Raw genomic sequence first — 19,246 nt, 5'->3', positions numbered from 1 at the left:
CAGCTGTCATAGGGCGAGAGGCGGGGTACACCCTGGACAGGTCGCCAATCTGTCGCAGGGCCAACACACAGGGACAAACAACCATTCGCACTCACATTCACATTCACACCTAGTGACAATTTGGATTATCCAATTAACCTATCCCCTCAAGCTGCATGTCTTTGGACGGTGGGAGGAAGCCGGAGTACCCGGAGGGAACCCACGCAAACACGGGGAGAACATGCAAACTCCACACAGAAAGACCCCGGCCTGATGTTGGAATTGAACTCAGGACCTTCTTGCTGTGCGGCAACAGTGCTAACCACCGTGCCACCGTGCTGCCGTTAACATGTTCCATGCAGTGTAAACGCACACATTCATATTTTAAACAGTCAAAAAAAAAAAAAAGACAGGTTCGGGCCACAAGAAAATGTGAAGATGGTGGTAGGATGGCAGTCAAAACTTATCAAAAAAGATCAAAGCTTATTACAAATCATTTTGAAAGATTAAAGCCAACCTCATTCAATAAAATAATTAGGTCACAAAGGTCACAAATAATCACATTTTGATACTTAATCCCACTTTGCAGACAGGTTTGGCCCAATTTCTGGTGTCAAGCCAGCACTGCTGGCTGACTTCTGGCATGGTAAGTGGTATGTCATCCAGATATGGGCCAGGCCTGGAGTTGATGGCACTGTTTATATGATGGCATGCCACATCTGACCCGATTGTGGTTTGGTTTATGTGGCCCAGGCTCATAGAAAAGAGGCCCAGATCCGGCATCAAGCTGGCACTTCTAACTGACTGGTGTCATGGCAGAGTGTATGTCAACCAGATGTGGGCCAGGTCTAGCAATTATAGTACTATTTATGTTCGTATTTTCCTATTTTAGTTAGAAGACCCAAATGCCTTGTTGCAATACTATACTGCTGTGGTAGCCAACGTTTCAAATGCAGGTTTGACAGGTTTGTCAGTGTACACTTTATCTAAAACCTAGTGAGGGTTTGCACATCTTTTCTGCTGGGTAGCTGTAGCTCAGGAGGTAGAGCAGGTCACTTACTGACCGGAAGGTTAGTGGTTCGATCCCTGGCTCGTCCAGTCTGTATGTCAAGAGAATTAATGTAGTTAGGAAGCAGCTTAGACAAAGTGTGTAATTGGGTAAATGTGGTATGTTGTATAGAGCACTGTGAGTAATCCAGTGCTATATATCAGTCCATTCATTGTCTGAACAGAGTTTTGTCATGTTACTTTTGTACTATTATGTTCCAGCACATGTTGTTATTGCGTGGCTTGATTAATGTATATATTAGGCTGAAAACTGGGGCCAGAGTTGAAACTGTTCTGGGCCACCACAGGGCCCGCAGTGTGTCTGCAACTGGCCCGTGGCTGCATAGAACTTACACATGGCCCACATATCGCAAAGAATGATGGCCTTTTGGTGGCCCAGACCAGGTTTGCCAGAGGTAATCCACACATGGGCCAGCACAGGATATCTAGTGTGTCTGCAACTGGGCTTGTTCTGGCCCATGTGTGGGACACCTCGGGCAAACCAGATCTGGGCCACCAGAGGGCCGTCATTCTTTGCGGTATATGGACCATGTTTAAGCACACTGTGTGGGCCAGATCCAGGCCATGCCAATTTTGCTATCTGGGATGTGTCTCTTATTTTCTCTTCTGACACTGAGATGAAGCAGAAAAGAACAGCTGATATTTGGACAGCACACATGATGGAAAGGAGGATTTGAGTTGATGTGCACATGAATGATTTGTGTTTCCTCTGCAGGTGAAGGTAGAAAGTGTGTGTGAGCTGATGTGGATGTGAACTCAGCAGCATGGATCAGTGTGAGGACAGAGAGGAGGGAGTCCCTCCCTCTAAAACCACTCTGTGTGGGGAACATGAGAGCCAGACCAAAGCTCAGAGGTGAGATGACCATCTCTAACTGTCCATGACTCTTTAACATGTCGCAGCTCAGCTCTCACATCACTGCTCCATTATTATTCACAGGAACCAACCTGAACCTCAACCCAGCTGTGTGTCCTTAAAGAGTGACCAGTCTAAAAAACGCTTGATTGAATTTAAGGAACAACCCTCTGCTGCAGAGAGGTGAGCTGATGGGAACATTAACTTTTTGATTGCTGATAATTTGTGTCTGATTTAAATGAACTACTTGATGGTGTTTAATGGTTGCCAAAGTGCTTCCTCATAGGGGGCCATATGATATGTTGGGGTTTCTTTGTGTTATTTGACACTATATAAATAAAACTGAATGGTCTCCTCTTCAGCAGATACAAGTTCATAAAGTATTTCTGGTCTGTATATGAAGTATAATTAATTTGATGTTGCTGTAATTGCATAATGAGAGGGGGGGTAATTGGGGGTTGTTTCCTATTTTCTTTTTCCTCCTTTAGCTGATGATACAGTGGGGCAAAAAAGTATTTAGTCAGCCACCGATTGTGCAAGTTCCCCCACTTAAAATGATGACAGAGGTCAGTAATTTGCACCAGAGGTACACTTCAACTGTGAGAGACAGAATGTGAAAAAAAAAATCCATGAATTCACATGGTAGGATTTGTAAAGAATTTATTCGTAAATTAGGGTGGAAAATAAGTATTTGGTCACCTCAAACATGGAAAATCTCTGGCTCTCACAGACCTGTAACGTCTTCTGTAAGAAGCTTTTCTGTCCCCCACTCGTTACCTGTATGAATGGCACCTGTTTGAACTCATCATCTGTATAAAAGACACCTGTCCACAGCCTCAAACAGTCAGACTCCAAACTCCGCCATGGCCAAGACCAAAGAGCTTTCGAGGGACACCAGGAAAAGTATTGTAGACCTGCACCAGATTGGGAAGCGTGAATCTACAATAGGCAAGGAGCTTGGTGTGAAAAAATCAACTGTGGGAGCAATCATCAGAAAATGGAAGACATACAAGACCACTGATAATCTCCCACGATCTGGGGCTCCACACAAGATCTCATCCCGTGGGGTCAAAATGATCATGAGAACGGTGAGCAAAGATCCCAGAACCACACGGGGGGACCTGGTGAATACCTGCAGAGAGCTGGGACCAAAGTAACAAAGGTCACCATCAGTAACACACTACAACGATCCCGCAGTGCCAGACGTGTTCCGCTGCTGAAGCCAGTGCATGTCCAGGCCACTCTGAAGCTTGCCAGAGAGCACATGGATGATACAGCAGAGGATTGGGAGAATGTCATGTGGTCAGATGAAACCAAAGTAGAACTTTTTGATATAAACTCAACTCGTCGTGTTTGGAGGAAGAAGAATACTGAGTTGCATCCCAAGAACACCATACCTACTGTGAAGCATGGGGGTGGAAACATCATGCTATGGGGCTGTTTTTCTGCCAAGGGGACAGGACGACTGATCCGTGTTAAGGACAGAATGAATGGGGCCATGTATCGTGAGATTTTGAGCCAAAACCTCCTTCCATCAGTGAGAACTTTGAAGATGAAACGAGGCTGGGTCTTCCAACATGACAATGATCCAAAACACACCGCCCGGGCAACAAAGGAGTGGCTCCGTAAGAAGCATTTGAAAGTCCTGGAGTGGCCTAGCCAGTCTCCAGACCTCAACCCCATAGAAAATCTGTGGCGGGAGTTGAAAGTCCGTGTTGCTCGGCTACAGCCCCAAAACATCACTGCTCTCGAGAAGATCTGCATGGAGGAATGGGCCAAAATACCAGCTACTGTGTGTGCAAACCTGGTAAAGGCCTATAGTAAACGTTTGACCTCTGTTATTGCCAACAAAGGTTATGTTACAAAGTATTGAGTTGTATTTTTGTTATTGACCAAATACTTATTTTCCACCCTGATTTACGAATAAATTCTTTACAAATCCTACCATGTGGATTCATGGATTTTTTTTTTTCACATTCTGTCTCTCACAGTTGAAGTGTACCTCTGGTGCAAATTACTGACCTCTGTCATCATTTTAGGTGGGGGAACTTGCACAATCGGTGGCTGACTAAATACTTTTTTGCCCCACTGTAAGTTCCCTAGTTCTTTTTTTTTTTTTTTTTTTTTTTTTTAAATTTGCTGGAAATACTTGCATTGATTTATTTAAACATGTAAAAATAATGTAAATACAGTATGCAAGGCAAAACAGAGTTTGTACACAGCAAAATCTCCAGTGTTAAATTTACACTAGAGAGTGTCTATATGGGTCAACACTTCTGAGTGTTAAATACAACACTGAGTGTTAAATTAACACTTTTGACAGTGTTATATGTTTAAAAGTAACCTAGTCAGTTTTGAAGATTAACAATGGCTAACACTGAGCAGTGCTGATTTTCTAACATTGGAAAATAACTCAAAATGTTAGAAATATTCCAGTGTTAGAAAATCAGCACTGCTCAGTGTTAGCCATTGTTAATCTTCAAAACTGACTAGGTTACTTTTAAACATATAACACTGTCAAAAGTGTTAATTTAACACTCAGTGTTGTATTTAACACTCAGAAGTGTTGACCCATATAGACACTCTCTAGTGTAAATTTAACACTGGAGATTTTGCTGTGTAGAATTGTTCTGACCATTTCCATGATGTGCTCACACAACTCTTGGTGGCGCTGTCACTTGGTGTTCACTCGCTCTGCGGTAGAGTATCACTTCCTGTTCCTGCTCAAACACAGTGGTTTTTCTGAGTAGCTTATTTGCTTAGCAATTTAATTAACAACTTTTAAATACATTCTTCTTTCATAGTATAATCTTCACGTGCTTCATCCGAAGCACACTTTCTCTGTACTCACTACCTAATTTATAGCCAAAGTATTCACTCACTGTCTCTGTACTGTTTCGCTAGCTTAGCTCGTAGCCGACTCATTAGCACCATGGCTACTTCACCTGTCCCTCCAGCACTTTCTTGCTCATTGTGTCAGATGTTTAGTTACTCCTCGGCCTCCTTTAGCAGTAATGATATCTGTAACAAATGTAGCATATTTGCAGCTCTGGAGGCCAGGATTACTGAATTGGAGACTCGGCTTCGCACCCTTCATTCACCCATAGCTAGCCAGGCCCCTGTAGCTGGTGCAGCCGAAGACAGCGTAGGCCCCGCTAGCTGTTCCCCGGCAGATCCCAAGCAGCTGGGGAAAGAGGGCGGCTGGGTGACGGTGAGGAGGAAGCATAGTCCTAAACAGAAGCCCCAGGTACACCACCAACCCGTTCATGTGTCTAACCGTTTTTCCCCACTCGGCGACACACCCGCCGGGGGTCAAACTCTGTTAATTGGTGATTCTGTTCTCAGACATGTGAAGCTAGAGACACCGGCAACCATAGTCAATTGTCTTCCAGGGGCCAGAGCAGGCGACATTGAAGGAATGACAGACTTTTAATTCATTTGAAAGCCTGATGCTTGAAGGATTGAAGGACATTTAAAACTGCTGGCTAAGGGTAAACGTAAATTCAGTAAGATCATAATTCATGTCGGCAGTAATGACACCCGGTTACGCCAATTGGAGGTCACTAAAATCAATATTGAATCGGTGTGCAACTTTGCCAAAACAATGTCGGACTCTGTAGTTTTCTCTGGTCCCCTCCCCAATCAGACCAGGAGTGACATGTTTAGCCGCATGTTCTCCTTAAATTGCTGGCTGTCTGAGTGGTGTCCCAGAAACGATGTGGGCTTCATAGATAATTGGCAAACCTTCTGGAGGAAACCTGGTCTTGTTAAGAGAGATGGCATCCATCCCACTTTGGATGGAGAAGCTGTCATTTCTAGAAATATGGACAAATTTAGTAAATCCCCCAAAATATGACTATCCAGAGTTGGGACCAGGAAGCAGAGTTGCAGTCTTACACGCCTCTCTGCAGCTTCTCTCCTTCTGCTACCCCCCCAAAAACCCATCTCCATAGAGACTGTGTCAGCTCCCAAAAAGACAAAAAACAAACTAAAAACCAGCAACAAACAACTTAAACATAAACAATTACAAAGAAAGAACAATACAGTATCCACATCTGAACCAAAGAGTAAAACAGTGAAATGTGGATTATTAAATATTAGGTCTCTTTCCTCCAAGTCTCTGTTAGTACATGACTTAATAATTGATCAACAAATTGATTTACTCTGCCTTACAGAAACCTGGTTGCAGCAGGATGATTATGTTAGTTTAAATTAATCAACACCCCCGAGTCATTCTAACTACCAGAAATCTCGAAGCACAGGCCGGGGGGGGCGCGGTGTGGCAGCAATTTTTCACACCAGCCTATTAATTAATGAAAGACCAAGACAGACTTTTAATTCATTTGAAAGCCTGATGCTTAGCCTCGTCCACCCCAGCTGTAAAACTCAGAAACCAGTCTTACTTGTTATCATCTATCGTCCACCTGGGCCTTACACAGAGTTTCTGTCTGATTTCTCATACTTTTTATCTGATTTAGTTCTCAGCTCAGATAAAATAATTATTGTGGGTGATTTTAACATCCATGTAGATGCTAAAAATGACAGCCTCAACATGGCATTTAATCTGTTATTAGACTCAATTGGTTTCTCTCAAAATGTAAAAGAACCCACCCACCACTTTAATCACACTCTAGATCTTGTTTTAACATATGGCATAGAAACTGAACATTTGACAGTGTTTCCTGAAAACCCTCTCCTGTCTGATCATTTCCTGATAACATTTACATTTACAATAATTGATTACACAGCGGTGGAGAGTAGACTTTATCACAGTAGATGTCTTTCTGAAAGCGCTGTAACTAAGTTTAAGAATATAATCCACCCACTGTTATCATCTTCAATGCCCTGTACCAACATAGAGCAGAGCAGCTATCTGAACGCTACCCCAACAGAAGTCGATTATCTTGTTAATAATTTCACCTCCTCACTACGTACGACTCTGGATACTGTAGCTCCTGTGAAAACTAAGGTCTCTAATCAGAAGTACCTGACTCCGTGGTATAATTCTCAAACACGTACCCTAAAGCAGATGACTCGTAATCTGGAGAGGAAATGGCGTGTCACAAATTTAGAGGATCATCATTTAGCCTGGAGAAATAGTTTGCTGCTTTATAAGAAAGCCCTCCGCAAAGCCAGAACATCTTACTATTCATCACTGATTGAAGTAAATAAGAACAACCCCAGGTTTCTCTTCAGCACTGTAGCCAGGCTGAAAAAAAGTCAGAGCTCTTTTGAGCCAACAATCCCTTTAACGTTAACTAGTAATGACTTCATGAACTTCTTCACAAATAAAATTTTTATCATTAGAGAAAAAATTACCAGTAATCATCCCACAGATGTAATATTATCTGCAGCTACTCTTGGTACCATTGATGTTAAGTTAGACTCTTTTTCTCTAATTGATCTTTCTGAGTTAACTTCAATAATTATTTCCTCCAAACCATCAACGTGTCTTTTAGACCCCATTCCTACAAAACTGCTCAAAGAAGTCCTTTGAGCAGTTTAATTAATTCTTCGATCTTAAATATGATTAACCTATCTCTAATGATCGGCTATGTACCACAGGCCTTCAAGCTAGCTGTAGTTAAACCTTTACTCAAAAAGCCATCTCTAGACCCAGCAGTCTTAGCTAATTATAGGCCAATCTCCAACCTTCCTTTCATATCAAAAATCCTTGAAAGAGTAGTTGTCAAACAGCTAACAGATCATCTGCAGAGGAATGGGTTATTTGAAGAGTTTCAGTCAGGTTTCAGAGCTCAGCACAGCACAGAAACAGCTTTAGTGAAGGTTACAAATGATCTTCTTATGGCCTCTGACAGTGGACTCATCTCTGTGCTTGTCTTGTTAGACCTTAGTGCAGCATTTGATACTGTCGACCATAATATCCTATTAGAGCGATTAGAACATTCTGTAGGTATTACAGGTACTGCACTGCAGTGGTTTGTATCATATCTATCTAATAGACTCCAGTTTGTTCATGTAAATGGAGAGTCCTCTTCACACACTGAGGTTAATTATGGAGTTCCACAGGGTTCGGTGCTAGGACCAATTCTGTTTACATTATACATGCTTCCCTTAGGCAGCATCATTAGAAGACATAGCATACATTTTCACTGCTAGGCAGATGACACCCAGCTCTATCTGTCCATGAAGCCAGACAACACACACCAATTAGTTAAACTGCAGGAATGTCTTAAAGACATAAAGACCTGGATGGCCGCTAACTTTCTGCTTCTTAATTCAGATAAAACTGAGGTTATTGTACTCGGCCCTGAAAAGCCTAGAAATATGGTATCTAACCAGATTCTTACTCTGGATGGCATTACCTTGGCCTCCAGTAACACTGTGAGGAACCTTGGAGTCATTTTTGACCAGGACATGTCCTTCAATGCACATATTAAACAAATATGTAAGACTGCGTTCTTCCATTTGCACAACATCTCTAAAATTAGAAATATCCTGTCTCAGAGTGACGCTGAAAAACTAGTTCATGCATTTATTACTTCCAGGCTGGACTACTGTAATTCATTATTATCAGTATGTCCAAAAAACTCACTGAAAAGCCTTCAGCTAATCCAAAATGCTGCAGCAAGAGTACTGACAGGGACTAGAAAGAGAGAGCATATTTCTCCTGTTTTGGCTTCCCTTCATTGGCTTCCTGTTAAATCCAGAATTGAATTCAAAATCCTGCTCCTCACATACAAGGTCTTAAATAATTAGGCCCCATCTTATCTCAATGACCTTGTAGTACCATATCACCCTATTAGAGCACTTCGCTCTCGCTCTGCAGGCCTACTTGTTGTTCCTAGAGTATTTAAAAGTAGAATGGGAGGGAGAGCTTTCAGTTTTCAGGCCCCCCTCTTCTGTGGAACCAGCTTCCAGTTTGGATTCAGGAGACAGACACTATCTCTACTTTTAAGATTAGGCTTAAAACTTTCCTTTTTGCTAAAGCATATAGTTAGGGCTGGACCAGGTGACCCTGAATCCTCCCTTAGTTATCAAACCAAATCAAATCAAATCACTTTTATTGTCACATCACATGTGCAGGTACATTGGTACAGCACATGTGAGTGAAATTCTTGTGTGCGAGCTTCACAAGCAACAGAGTTGTGCAAATACAATAATGTAAACAAGCAAAATACAAGAATGGCTACATCTGAAACTAATAAATATATGTACAGTATCTAATAGTATATGCATTATGCTGCAATAGACATAGGCTGCCGGGGGATTCCCATGATGCATTGAGTTTTTCCTTTCCAGTCACCTTTCTCACTCACTATGTATTAACAGACCTCTCTGCATTGAATCATATCTGTTATTAACCTCTGTCTCTCTTCCACAGCATGTCTTTTATCCTGTCTTCCTTCTCTCACCCCAACCGGTCGCAGCAGATGGCCGCCCCTCCGTGAGCCTAGTTCTGCCGGAGGTTTCTTTCTGTTAAAAGGGAGTTTTTCCTTCCCACTGTTGCCAAAGTGCTTGCTCATAGGGGGTCATATGATTGTTGGGTTTTTTTCTCTGTATCTATGAAGCGCCTTGAGGCGACTTTTGTTGTGATTTGGCGCTATATAAATAAAATTGAATTGAATTGAATTGAATTTCTAATGAGACTTCGGCAAAACTAGTTGTATCAACTGAAACGCCAGTGACATCTCTCTGGTTCTTACTCAGATCTATGTTGGAGTTTTTGCTATTAAGAACACGACTTTCAGATTCTGATAATTTGCTGTAGATTGTGTTTAGACCTGTTGCTTATTGGTTTGTTTTCCATTTTTCAGCTAATAGCTCTTCGAGAATCACTTCGTTGGTACATAAATGCTATTTTATGGCTGTCAAACTGTGTTACCTCTGACATTTCCATAGATTCAACTAAAGAAATGGGAACAAATGTGTTCTTACACCAGGTCACTATGTGTAAACAGAACCCATGCAAACTCCACACAGAAACTCTGCAGCCAGAATGCTACTACTGCTAATATACTCAAATCACTGCTCGATCATTATTCACAGGAAAAAACACGGAATTAAACGCAAACATCATCCTGGATCTGAACCCAGCTTAGTGTCCGTTAAGAGTGACCAGTCTAAAAAACGCTTGATTGAATTTAAGGAGCAACAACCCTCTGCTGCGGAGAGGTAAGCTGATAGTAACATGAACTCTTTGATACCTGTCAGTTTGGTGTCTGATTTAAATTAACTACTTGATGGTGTATTATGGTTACCAAAGTGCTTGCTCATAAGGGGCCATATGATTGTAAAGATTTCTCTGCATTAATGTGGGGTCTTTATCTTATAATACAAAGTGCCTTGAGGCGGCAGTTGTTGTGTTTTGGTGCTTTATAAATTAAACTGATCTCTCTTTAGAAGATCAAAGTTCTTCAAAGTTCTTTCTGGTCTGTATATGAAGTATAATTAATTTGACGTTAAGCTAAAGCTTAATGTTAAGCCTGCTTAATCCATTCCCAAATCATGTTTAATGTGTACTTGTTCCTGGGTTATTTCCAGACATCCTAACCAATTTCCTTCCATCTAAAGTTGACCATCTGGGACTTCTTCCAGACCTTGGCACAGGGCTGACACATCATGATAACTTGTACTTATTTACAATTGCAAGAACTGATGATTTTGGAATCTGCAGTGTTTTGAAATTGTTCCAGGAGACCATCCCAGCTTGTATAAATCTATAGTTCCTCTTAGATCTTCACTGAGTTCTTTGGACATTCCTATTGTGCAAAGTATTGGTTAAAACAAATGCTTTTTATGCTGCCAAAGACAAACTATCACAATTTTTCAGTTGTCCCTGGCTGCAACAATGTGTTTCCTGTTTTAAAATCAAGGATATACTGTTCAGTTTCATACCTGTCTGTTCGGTAGTAAGTGGTTCCTTCTTGTTTGGCTAGATGCACTCTTACAGGAAAATCCAGCTGTTAGCTGTGATATTCCGGTTTGTGAAGCACTTTAAAAATTAGGCCTTGCATTCACTTTGCTTATCCTCACTTCTGATCCAACCTAATATCATGAAAAAGCATGTAATAGCCATGCACTATGTCCATTTCATGCTTTGCCTCTCAAAACATGAAATGTACAGGCACATAGAAGTTGCAATAAATTGCAGTAATAGCAGAATGAGATATTTTATCTCAAGCCAACATGAAAATTAAATCCAGGAAAGTTTTTAAACAGATATTATTAACACATTTACATATATATACATAATAGCCCGCTAGCTTAGTTGATTCTGATGATTAAGGACCCTGCAATGTACTTAATATGTTTTTTGCTGACTACCAACTTCGTGGGTTTAAATATATTATCTCACCATGCTTCTTCATGCATGTCTATTTTACATTTTGGAGAGGCAAAGCCAGAAATGGACATGTTTATAACATGTTTGATACAGTGATACTGGGTTGTCTAATATGAAGTAATCCAGTCAGTGAGATGACATGAAGAAAAAAAAAAGGTCTCCAAAAAGTTTAGCACCTTTCATTCTTCTTGTCTTTAATAGTAAGTGGCTAGCTGGACTCAGTCGGAAAAATCCAGCTGTTAGCAGTAATGTTCAGGTTTGTAAAGCACTTTATAAATGAGGACAGTGTGGAGGAGAACCTATTTAAGTCAGGTAAGAGGTGTTTCACCGGAGTCAAAAAGTTGTTTGTTTCTTCCTCTAGTCGGTTGCAGTGCAGTCAGCAGCAATCAGTAGTCTCCCTTTTCCGAAGCACATCCAAACTACAAAACTAGGTTTCTTAGCAAAGCACGAATGGGAATCCCATCAGTAGTATGTCTGCGAAAAAGCTAAAACAATGCAGAGGCTCAGAGGAAGAGATGCCACACTTTTTGGAGACCTTACTTTTCTCCTGTCATCTCACTGGCTGAATTCCGTAATATTATTTCATATTATTTCCAAATGTAAGTGAAGGAGATTTTAATGTGGAGATTTTTTTTTTCTTTTTGGCTGCAGATGTGCTGATCGATGATAGAATTTCCAATTGTCTTCAGTAACAACAGTTATGTTTTTGGTGTGACATGCATGTAGTAACCTCTTATGTAGTAAACTGTTTCATTGTGCTTGGGAAAGGTGAGAATATTTTATTGCATAAAGTAGTGCTGATCGCATCGCAAACGTCTGCTTTGTCAAGTGATTGCATGGCCCAGTACAACTGGCCTGGCAGTCTGATGACTTAAACAGGCCATCCTCCACACAGTCCTCATTTATAAAGTGCTTTATTAATGAGTCAATTTAGCTAAACAACAAAGAAAGATTTACTGCTAAAGAGACAGACAGTGAAAGTGGACTGTATATCCTAGATCTCTTAACATAAAACTCTTGGGAAAGACTGTTGCAGCCAGGAACAGGTCAAAATTGATCTCTTTAAATGTTCTTAAAAATTAAACTTTACTTATCATTTGTTTCTTAAATTGAAAAAAAAAATCAAATAGATGTAACAATGTTACATCTATTTGATTTTTTTTTTTAAAGCTGTGCTCCATCATGTAAATGAGCTTTTGTATGTGCATTGTTTTACATCCTCTTTAATTACTAAGCTAATATATTTCAACAAAGTTACCTTGGCACATTTTGCTCAGTGGTTATTAATCCAGCATGGCAGACAGAGAAAAGGAGGGAGAGGCAGGATTTGATCTTCTGCTTTCTGATTGGTTGAGCTCTACCCCTAGTCCCTCCATGCCTCCTCCAACTCTCCTGTCTCACATCATAGCTACAAGTGTACACGTTTTAGTTTTGTAACACATTTGCAACAAGCAAAGCATACAAATTAACAAACTTGTGATTAGAGTGGCTGTAATTGAGCAGTTGTATTAACTGACTTGAGAGTTTGTAATCACAGAATTGTGGTTGTACGAAGTACCAAAATAAAGTAAAATTTGACTTACTAGGTTTTTCTATGTATTCTAATCCTTATTCTATAAGTTCTCACTTATCTAAAAGCTGTCACATTTTGCAACATGTGAATTTGAAGATTCCCAAATGGATTCTAACATCGTGTTCTTACAGTGACAGAGATCATTATAAGGCTCTGGTGGATCTTGAGAATTTGGCTGATAATTCATTCATTTTAATTGTCTCACAGAAACCACTTCAATTATTCTCAAAATGTGAGACATATACACAGGAATGAGCCTATCAAATCATGCTTTAAAAATCAGCAAAATTATTTTAACATTCAAAAAGACCAGTAAACACTTAGACCCCCGGAGAGCAGTCATTTTGGTTTTCTACCTTAGACCCCCGCGGAGTCATCATTTTGCGTTTCTACCTTTAAAAGCCGGAGAGCAGTCAGTCAAATGCTGGAGTCATTCATATGTATATTAGGTCGTTACCTAGGAATTCTGGAGGGAGGGGAGTGGGGGTGAGTGATTGAGGGGGTTGGGGAGTGGAGTGTTTCAGTTTGCCATCTTAGGGAGAAATCAACACATGTCCTTTGTATGTCCTTTGTTGCTGACATTTATTGATGAAAACAGTACAAAAAAACCAACCATTTGTACACATATTTACAAATAATGATAAAAAGTGAGTGAATACATTTCAACATTTTCAGCAATCACTCACAATCCTGGCACTGCCACGGTATCTGTCGTCTGCATTTACCACATGTGTACCTGTAGCAGTGAACACATCGCACAGTGGCCTGATTTTTTTTGCATCTGTGTTTGACCTGACACGTGGCCCTTTTTCCAGGGCTCGGTGTGGAGTGGCATACCTGAGTGGTGAATTCATTGCGATCTGTCTGTCTAGTGGATTGAGGAATTTCCCTGCAAATCTTGTTGACTGTGCCGAGGATGGTGGTTTTCCGTCCAAGAAGTTTTTGCGCAAGTGAAAGCGATGTGAAGAAATTGTCCGTGGTAACATTTCTGCCCTTGTCTAGGAATGGTTCCATCAGCCTCATTACTACATTTTCAGAAAGTCTCTCCCCAGTGGGACGACTGGGGTCCTTGCCAAGATATGGGAAGACATTGCAAATGTACTTGGATTTTAGGTCGCAAGCCACCCAAAACTTGATCCCAAACTTGTCAGGTTTACTTGCAATATACTGCAGGAAACAGCACCGAGTCTTTGATGGGAAAAGCTGTTCATCAATGGTGATATGTAGACCAGGGTTGTAGCACGTGATGCAGTTGGTGACAAATGATCCCCACACACTGGAAATTGCAGCAAACTTGTCAGTCTTTGCTCGATCACAGCGGGTGGACTTGTCATCAAAGCGTAGGTGTTGCATGATGTTTTGGAAGCGGTTTCGTGCCATAATTCCAATTATCTGTGGGTTTCCCAGGTTTGCTGACCAGCAGTCATTTAGAGATGGAACCCTGGTAACCCCCCGCAAGATGACAATTGCAATAAATGCCATTAGTTCAGGGAGGTCCATGAACCAATGAACATGCTCCATGCACCACTCAGCAGGCCATTTGTAAATATGTGTACAAATGGTTGGTTTTTTGTACTGTTTTTATCAATAACGTACAACGCATCCACTTAACACACTGTTTGCTGCTACAGCTACACATGTTTCTTTTCCAAATATTTATTTATAAGTGACTTATGTATGTATGTATGTATATATATGTATATATTGTACTATTCTTAGTTAGTGTATTGTCTGTCTTGTCTTAATGTTGGTTTAAAGTGGAGCACTGTAACAAAAAATAATTTCCCCCAGGGATCAATAAAGTATTCTGATTCTGATTAAATCTCAGCAACAAAGGACATACACCCATGTGTGTTGATTTCTCCCTAAGATGGCAAACTGAAACACTCCAAGTTGGTGACTTTTGGAGATTTGTTTCCCTGGATGATTGAGAATGCATCAAGATGAAACACAAAAGGAAGCTCACCGCTTTTAGCAGCTCCCCCACCCCCTCAATCACACACCCCCACTCCCCTCCCTCCAGAATTCCCAGGTAACAGCCTAATATACATATGAATGACTAGCCAATTTAGCTTCCACTTCCACCATTTGACTGCTCTCCGGGTTTTATAGGTAGAAAGGTAGAAGCCTGAGGATGCTAGTGTAAAGGGACTGTAAAACGGGCATAATGTATTCTTTCCTTCTGCTCCTAGTTAGCACTCTGAATGCACAGTTATGGATCAGTTGTTGATTCATCACATACTGTAGGCCACATAGCAAAACATTGCTGCAGTCAAGTCTGTACATTAGTTTCTCAGAGAGAAAAGATTTAAGGTGATTACAAATCATATGTAATGACAGACAACAAATTAACCCTGGGCTTAGAATATGAGTCAAGGACCACTCTCAGGTTTGTTGCTTGATGACTTGGGTTCAAAATAGCTGAGCAATGTGATGATATCTCTCTTGTCTGAGCAGCTTTTTTTGTCCAGATTTTAATATCTAAACTTGCACTGTGCACCGATTGTTTAGCTGTGCACACATTTTTATTTATAGTATGTTGTTAAAGGTATTTTCATAGACAACAAAAACCTGGCCAAAATGTTTTGTCTATATTATTTTTACTCTTCTTCATGATTCCTCCACAGAGTGGACAAGAGCTCAGAGGTTCCCAGCGGTCAGTCTGCCCAGCAGCAACAAACACATCTGGACTCCATATTTATGGTCTGTACACATACAATATTAGTTTTATATTCATTCTGTTCACAGTCATGTTCATGATGGGTATGGGGGTATGGGAATTGGTTGTCTCTCATGTAGAAGGTTGATGGTCACATCTCCACCTCCTTCCATCTACATGCCATAGTGTGATACATGTAGTTATTCTTGTATCCCTTTCTCCCAGTGACAAGGAGGGAGTTCATGCAAGACGTTTACCTAAATAAAACGTAACCTAAACAAGATGCAAAGACCACCAATAAGTTGATGTTCTATTCGATTGCATGAAAGACCTGGGCCAGCTTTAATGAGGCTATACTCCAACTCAGTTCAACTTAGATAAGCATTTAGCAAACCACAAGCCAACTTGTAAATCATTAGTGACTTAAAGTTTAATCTTACCAGTGGATCTAAAGATCTCAAACAAGCACCTAAACTCCCTCCTTGTCACCTCAAAGTAGGTGACAAGGAGGGAGTTTACACAAAAAGTTTACATAAATATAAAATCATTTATTAAACATAACCTAACCAAGACACAAAGGTCACCAATAATTTGATGCCAGGTGCAGTGGAAGACCTAGGCCAGCTTTTATAGGCCATTGCTTTCATGAGTGTGAGAAGGTCACAACAGAGAGGAGCTGTTATATAGAAATATATCTCAATTCTTTTAAATAAGCGATGCTTTGAATTTCAAGGAGGGACCTAGTTCTTACTGCAAACAGTTAGAGTGATTTAATAATATTCAACCCAGTGTTGAACATGAACATGGTTGTAGTAAAGAAATACTGCAGTGATGAACCAACATACAAGCTCAACAAAACCTGGATTTTCTGTCATATTTTAAAGAGATCGCGGTATCTTATTTCTTCTTATCTCAAAAAAAGCATGCTTCTCTCAGACTGCAGGCTTACTTCTGGTTCTTAGAGCTTTTAAAAGTGGAATGGCAGGAAGAACCTTCAACTGCAAAGCCCATCTTGGGTAGAACCAGCTCCCAGTTTGGTTTCAGAAAACAGAGATGCTCTCTGGTTTTAGGATTAGACATTTAGTGTTACTTTGTGGTTAAAGTTTTGAGTTAGGGCTTGATTATGTGAGCCTGAACCATCCCATAGTTATTTTGCTATAAGCTCAGGTTTCTGGGGGAATTTCATGATGACTGAGTACTTTTCGACTCCCTGTTTTTACTGCCTTGGTATACATTACTGTATGTCATTAAACGTTGTCTTGTCTCACCTTGGGGTATTGTTCTGTTTGTTGCTTCTGGGTGTGTCTTTTCCTTCTGCTTTCCTCTTTACCCAGCACCCTATAGAGATTGAGGGGTGGTTAGATCATTAATGCAGTAATGTTTTCCAGATGCTGGAAGACGACATCATTACTTTTGTGAAGAATGAATTGAAGACGATCCACAAGGTTTTGCGTCAAGATTACCCAGAATGGGCAGAGAGACAAATGGAAGACTAGAAAAAATTGCATTTCCTGCGAAAATGCTGTGTGGATGCCTTACGCTGAAGATTTCTGCTGAAAAAAGCAGAAAAAGTTGAAAAAACAAAAAACATTGCCCTGAGCGAGATTCGAACCTGGCCTTTCTGATCTATAGGCGGCGTCTCACCTTACTGGACCAAACTGATTCTTACAAAGAAGAGGTGGAGAGACTGACAATTCTGGTGAAATTAGCAGAAGCTGCTTAGTATTGTGCTAATAAGAGGTGAAAAGGCTAAACATTTAGCAGAAAAGAGGTGAATCAGAAGAAGTTCTGCTGAAAAGAGGTAAAGAAGCAAAAAGATGAGTTGAAAAGAGGTGTAGAAGTGCTTGCTGAAGATGGCTGTATGTGTAATGACACACTGGAGAGTGTCAAGAAAGCAGAGCGCATGCAAGCAGGGAACATGTGTAGCAACTGTCACAGGTAGGATTCGAAACTCTGCCCCCGGGTCTCACGGCAGCTGCCCTACCCTCTGAGCCAAATGAGTTCTGGTCTCAAGCAAATATATGATGAGAGAGAAAATGTGCACTGTGGAGCAGAAGCTCAAATTAGCAGAAAAGAGGTGAAGAGGAAGAACTTTGTTGTGAAATGAGGTAAAGAAACTGAAATTTGTGCTTAAAACAAGTGAAAAAGCTGAACTCTGAAATCCTGCTAAAACAGTAGTAGAGGCTGATATTTTTCAGCTACTCACTGAGCCAAACTGGTTCTCACGTAACTGAAAAAAGGTGGAAAAGCTTAAAATTCTAATGAAAACAGCAGAAGAGGCTAAGTGCACTGTGGAGCAGGAGCTCTAATTAGCAGAAAAGAGGTGAAGAGGAATAATTTCTGCTGAAAAGAGGTAAAGAAGCAAAAAGCCGAGTTGAAAAGAAGTGTAGAAGCAGAAGTGCTTGCTGAAGATGGCTGTATGTGTAATGACACACTGGAGAGTGTCAAGAAAGCAGAGCGCATGCAAGCAGTGAACATGTGTAGCAGCTGTCACAGGTAGGATTCGAACCTCTGCCACCGGGTCTCACGACAGATGCCCTACCCTCTGAGCCAAATGAGTTCTGGTCACAAGCAAAGATATGATGAGAGGGAAAATGTGCACTGTGGAGCAGCAGCTCAAATTAGCAGAAAAGAGGTGAAGAGGAAGAACTTTGTTGTGAAATGAGGTAAAGAAACTGAAATTTGTGCTTAAAACAAGTGAAAAAGCTGAACTCTGAAATCCTGCTAAAACAGCAGAAGAGGCTGATATTTTTCAGCTACTCATTGAGCCAAACTGGTTCTCACGTAACTGAAAAAAGGTGGAAAAGCTTAAAATTCTAATGAAAACAGCAGAAGAGGCTGAGTGCACTGTGGAACAGAAGCTCAAATTAGCAGAAAAGAGGTGAAAACAGCAGAAGAGGGTGAGATTTGTGCTGATAAGAGGTGAAACTGCGGAACCAATCAGAGGTACTGCTTCTGTCTGCTTCATCAGGCTGTGTACTTGTATGTATTTCTGCCATAGACTGTTAACCAGAATCTGAGGTCCATATTAGAAAAGCTGCTAAAATCATTAAACTTTGCAGAATTGTAATAAATTATCAATATGAATTACCGGTCTGTGATAGTGTATAAATTTGTAGTTAAAAAAAAAACATGTGGGCCAAGGTGGAATCGAACCCACGACCTCTGGTCTGAAGAGCGGTGTCATTACCAATCGCGCCACCTCTAAGGGGGCGGGCGCTTTGAAAAAAAGGGTGATGAGGAGTCAGAATTAGATCGCGGTGAGACGCGAAAAACGCCGTTTTTTGGAGTTACAAAACGTCGTGTAACTCAAAAACTAGGTGGGATAGAAGCATAATTCTTGCACTGGGTGAATCAGCGGACTTTGGTGTACTTTGACTGCGATTTACATAGCTCTTTGTATCTCCGTCGCGGAGATATGACGAGAGAAGAAACGGCTTCATTTTCGGAATTTGAAAAATGAGAGGAGGACAGATTTCCACCCCTCAAACAAGTCTAACTCATCTCAGAACGGTAATAGGTGAGAAAATAATTCTTGAATTGTGAGTGTCAGGAGTGTCTGAAGATATACAGGGATAAGCCTCATGTCTTAACTTTGCTTCGTTAAGGAGATATGACGATTTGAAAATGCCTTCAGTTTCAGTATTTCAGCTCTGAGTTTCACAACCTCCCCATAGACTTTGAATGGGGAGTTTTTAGACCATGTGTCACTTCGAGGCAAATTGTGAAAAAAACGTAACTCTCACAATAATTATAGTGACACTGTCTTAAAGCCAGCAAAAATACCTACGTTTTGATGTATAATTT

At 40.8% G+C, this 19,246-nt stretch overlaps 1 protein-coding gene and 1 long non-coding RNA gene across 2 annotated transcripts in view; one reads left to right on the top strand and one right to left on the bottom strand.

Annotated features, from left to right (window-relative positions):
* LOC309700668 (protein NLRC3-like) overlaps positions 1-19,246 on the top strand; it is a 54,344-nt gene that overhangs the window by 5,849 nt on the left and 29,249 nt on the right. Inside the window, exons 2-6 of the mRNA XM_082524383.1 lie at positions 1,763-1,900; positions 1,985-2,083; positions 9,911-10,036; positions 15,408-15,483; positions 16,828-16,931. Of these exons, the coding sequence (XP_082380509.1) occupies positions 1,812-1,900; positions 1,985-2,083; positions 9,911-10,036; positions 15,408-15,483; positions 16,828-16,931 (494 nt within the window). The 5' untranslated portion in view covers positions 1,763-1,811. The remainder of the gene's footprint in view (positions 1-1,762; positions 1,901-1,984; positions 2,084-9,910; positions 10,037-15,407; positions 15,484-16,827; positions 16,932-19,246) is intronic.
* Positions 1-19,246, bottom strand: part of LOC309700703 — a 43,496-nt gene that overhangs the window by 5,474 nt on the left and 18,776 nt on the right. The window contains exon 2 of the long non-coding RNA XR_014274724.1: positions 16,708-16,777. This is a non-coding gene — a long non-coding RNA (uncharacterized lncRNA). The remainder of the gene's footprint in view (positions 1-16,707; positions 16,778-19,246) is intronic.

The sequence above is a fragment of the Aulonocara stuartgranti genome (genome assembly GCF_965226115.1).
Source record: "Aulonocara stuartgranti genome assembly, chromosome: 23".
Classification (NCBI taxonomy): domain Eukaryota; kingdom Metazoa; phylum Chordata; class Actinopteri; order Cichliformes; family Cichlidae; genus Aulonocara; species Aulonocara stuartgranti.
The sequence above is the reverse complement of the archived record's forward strand: the minus strand, read 5'-3'. Positions and strand labels throughout refer to the sequence as shown.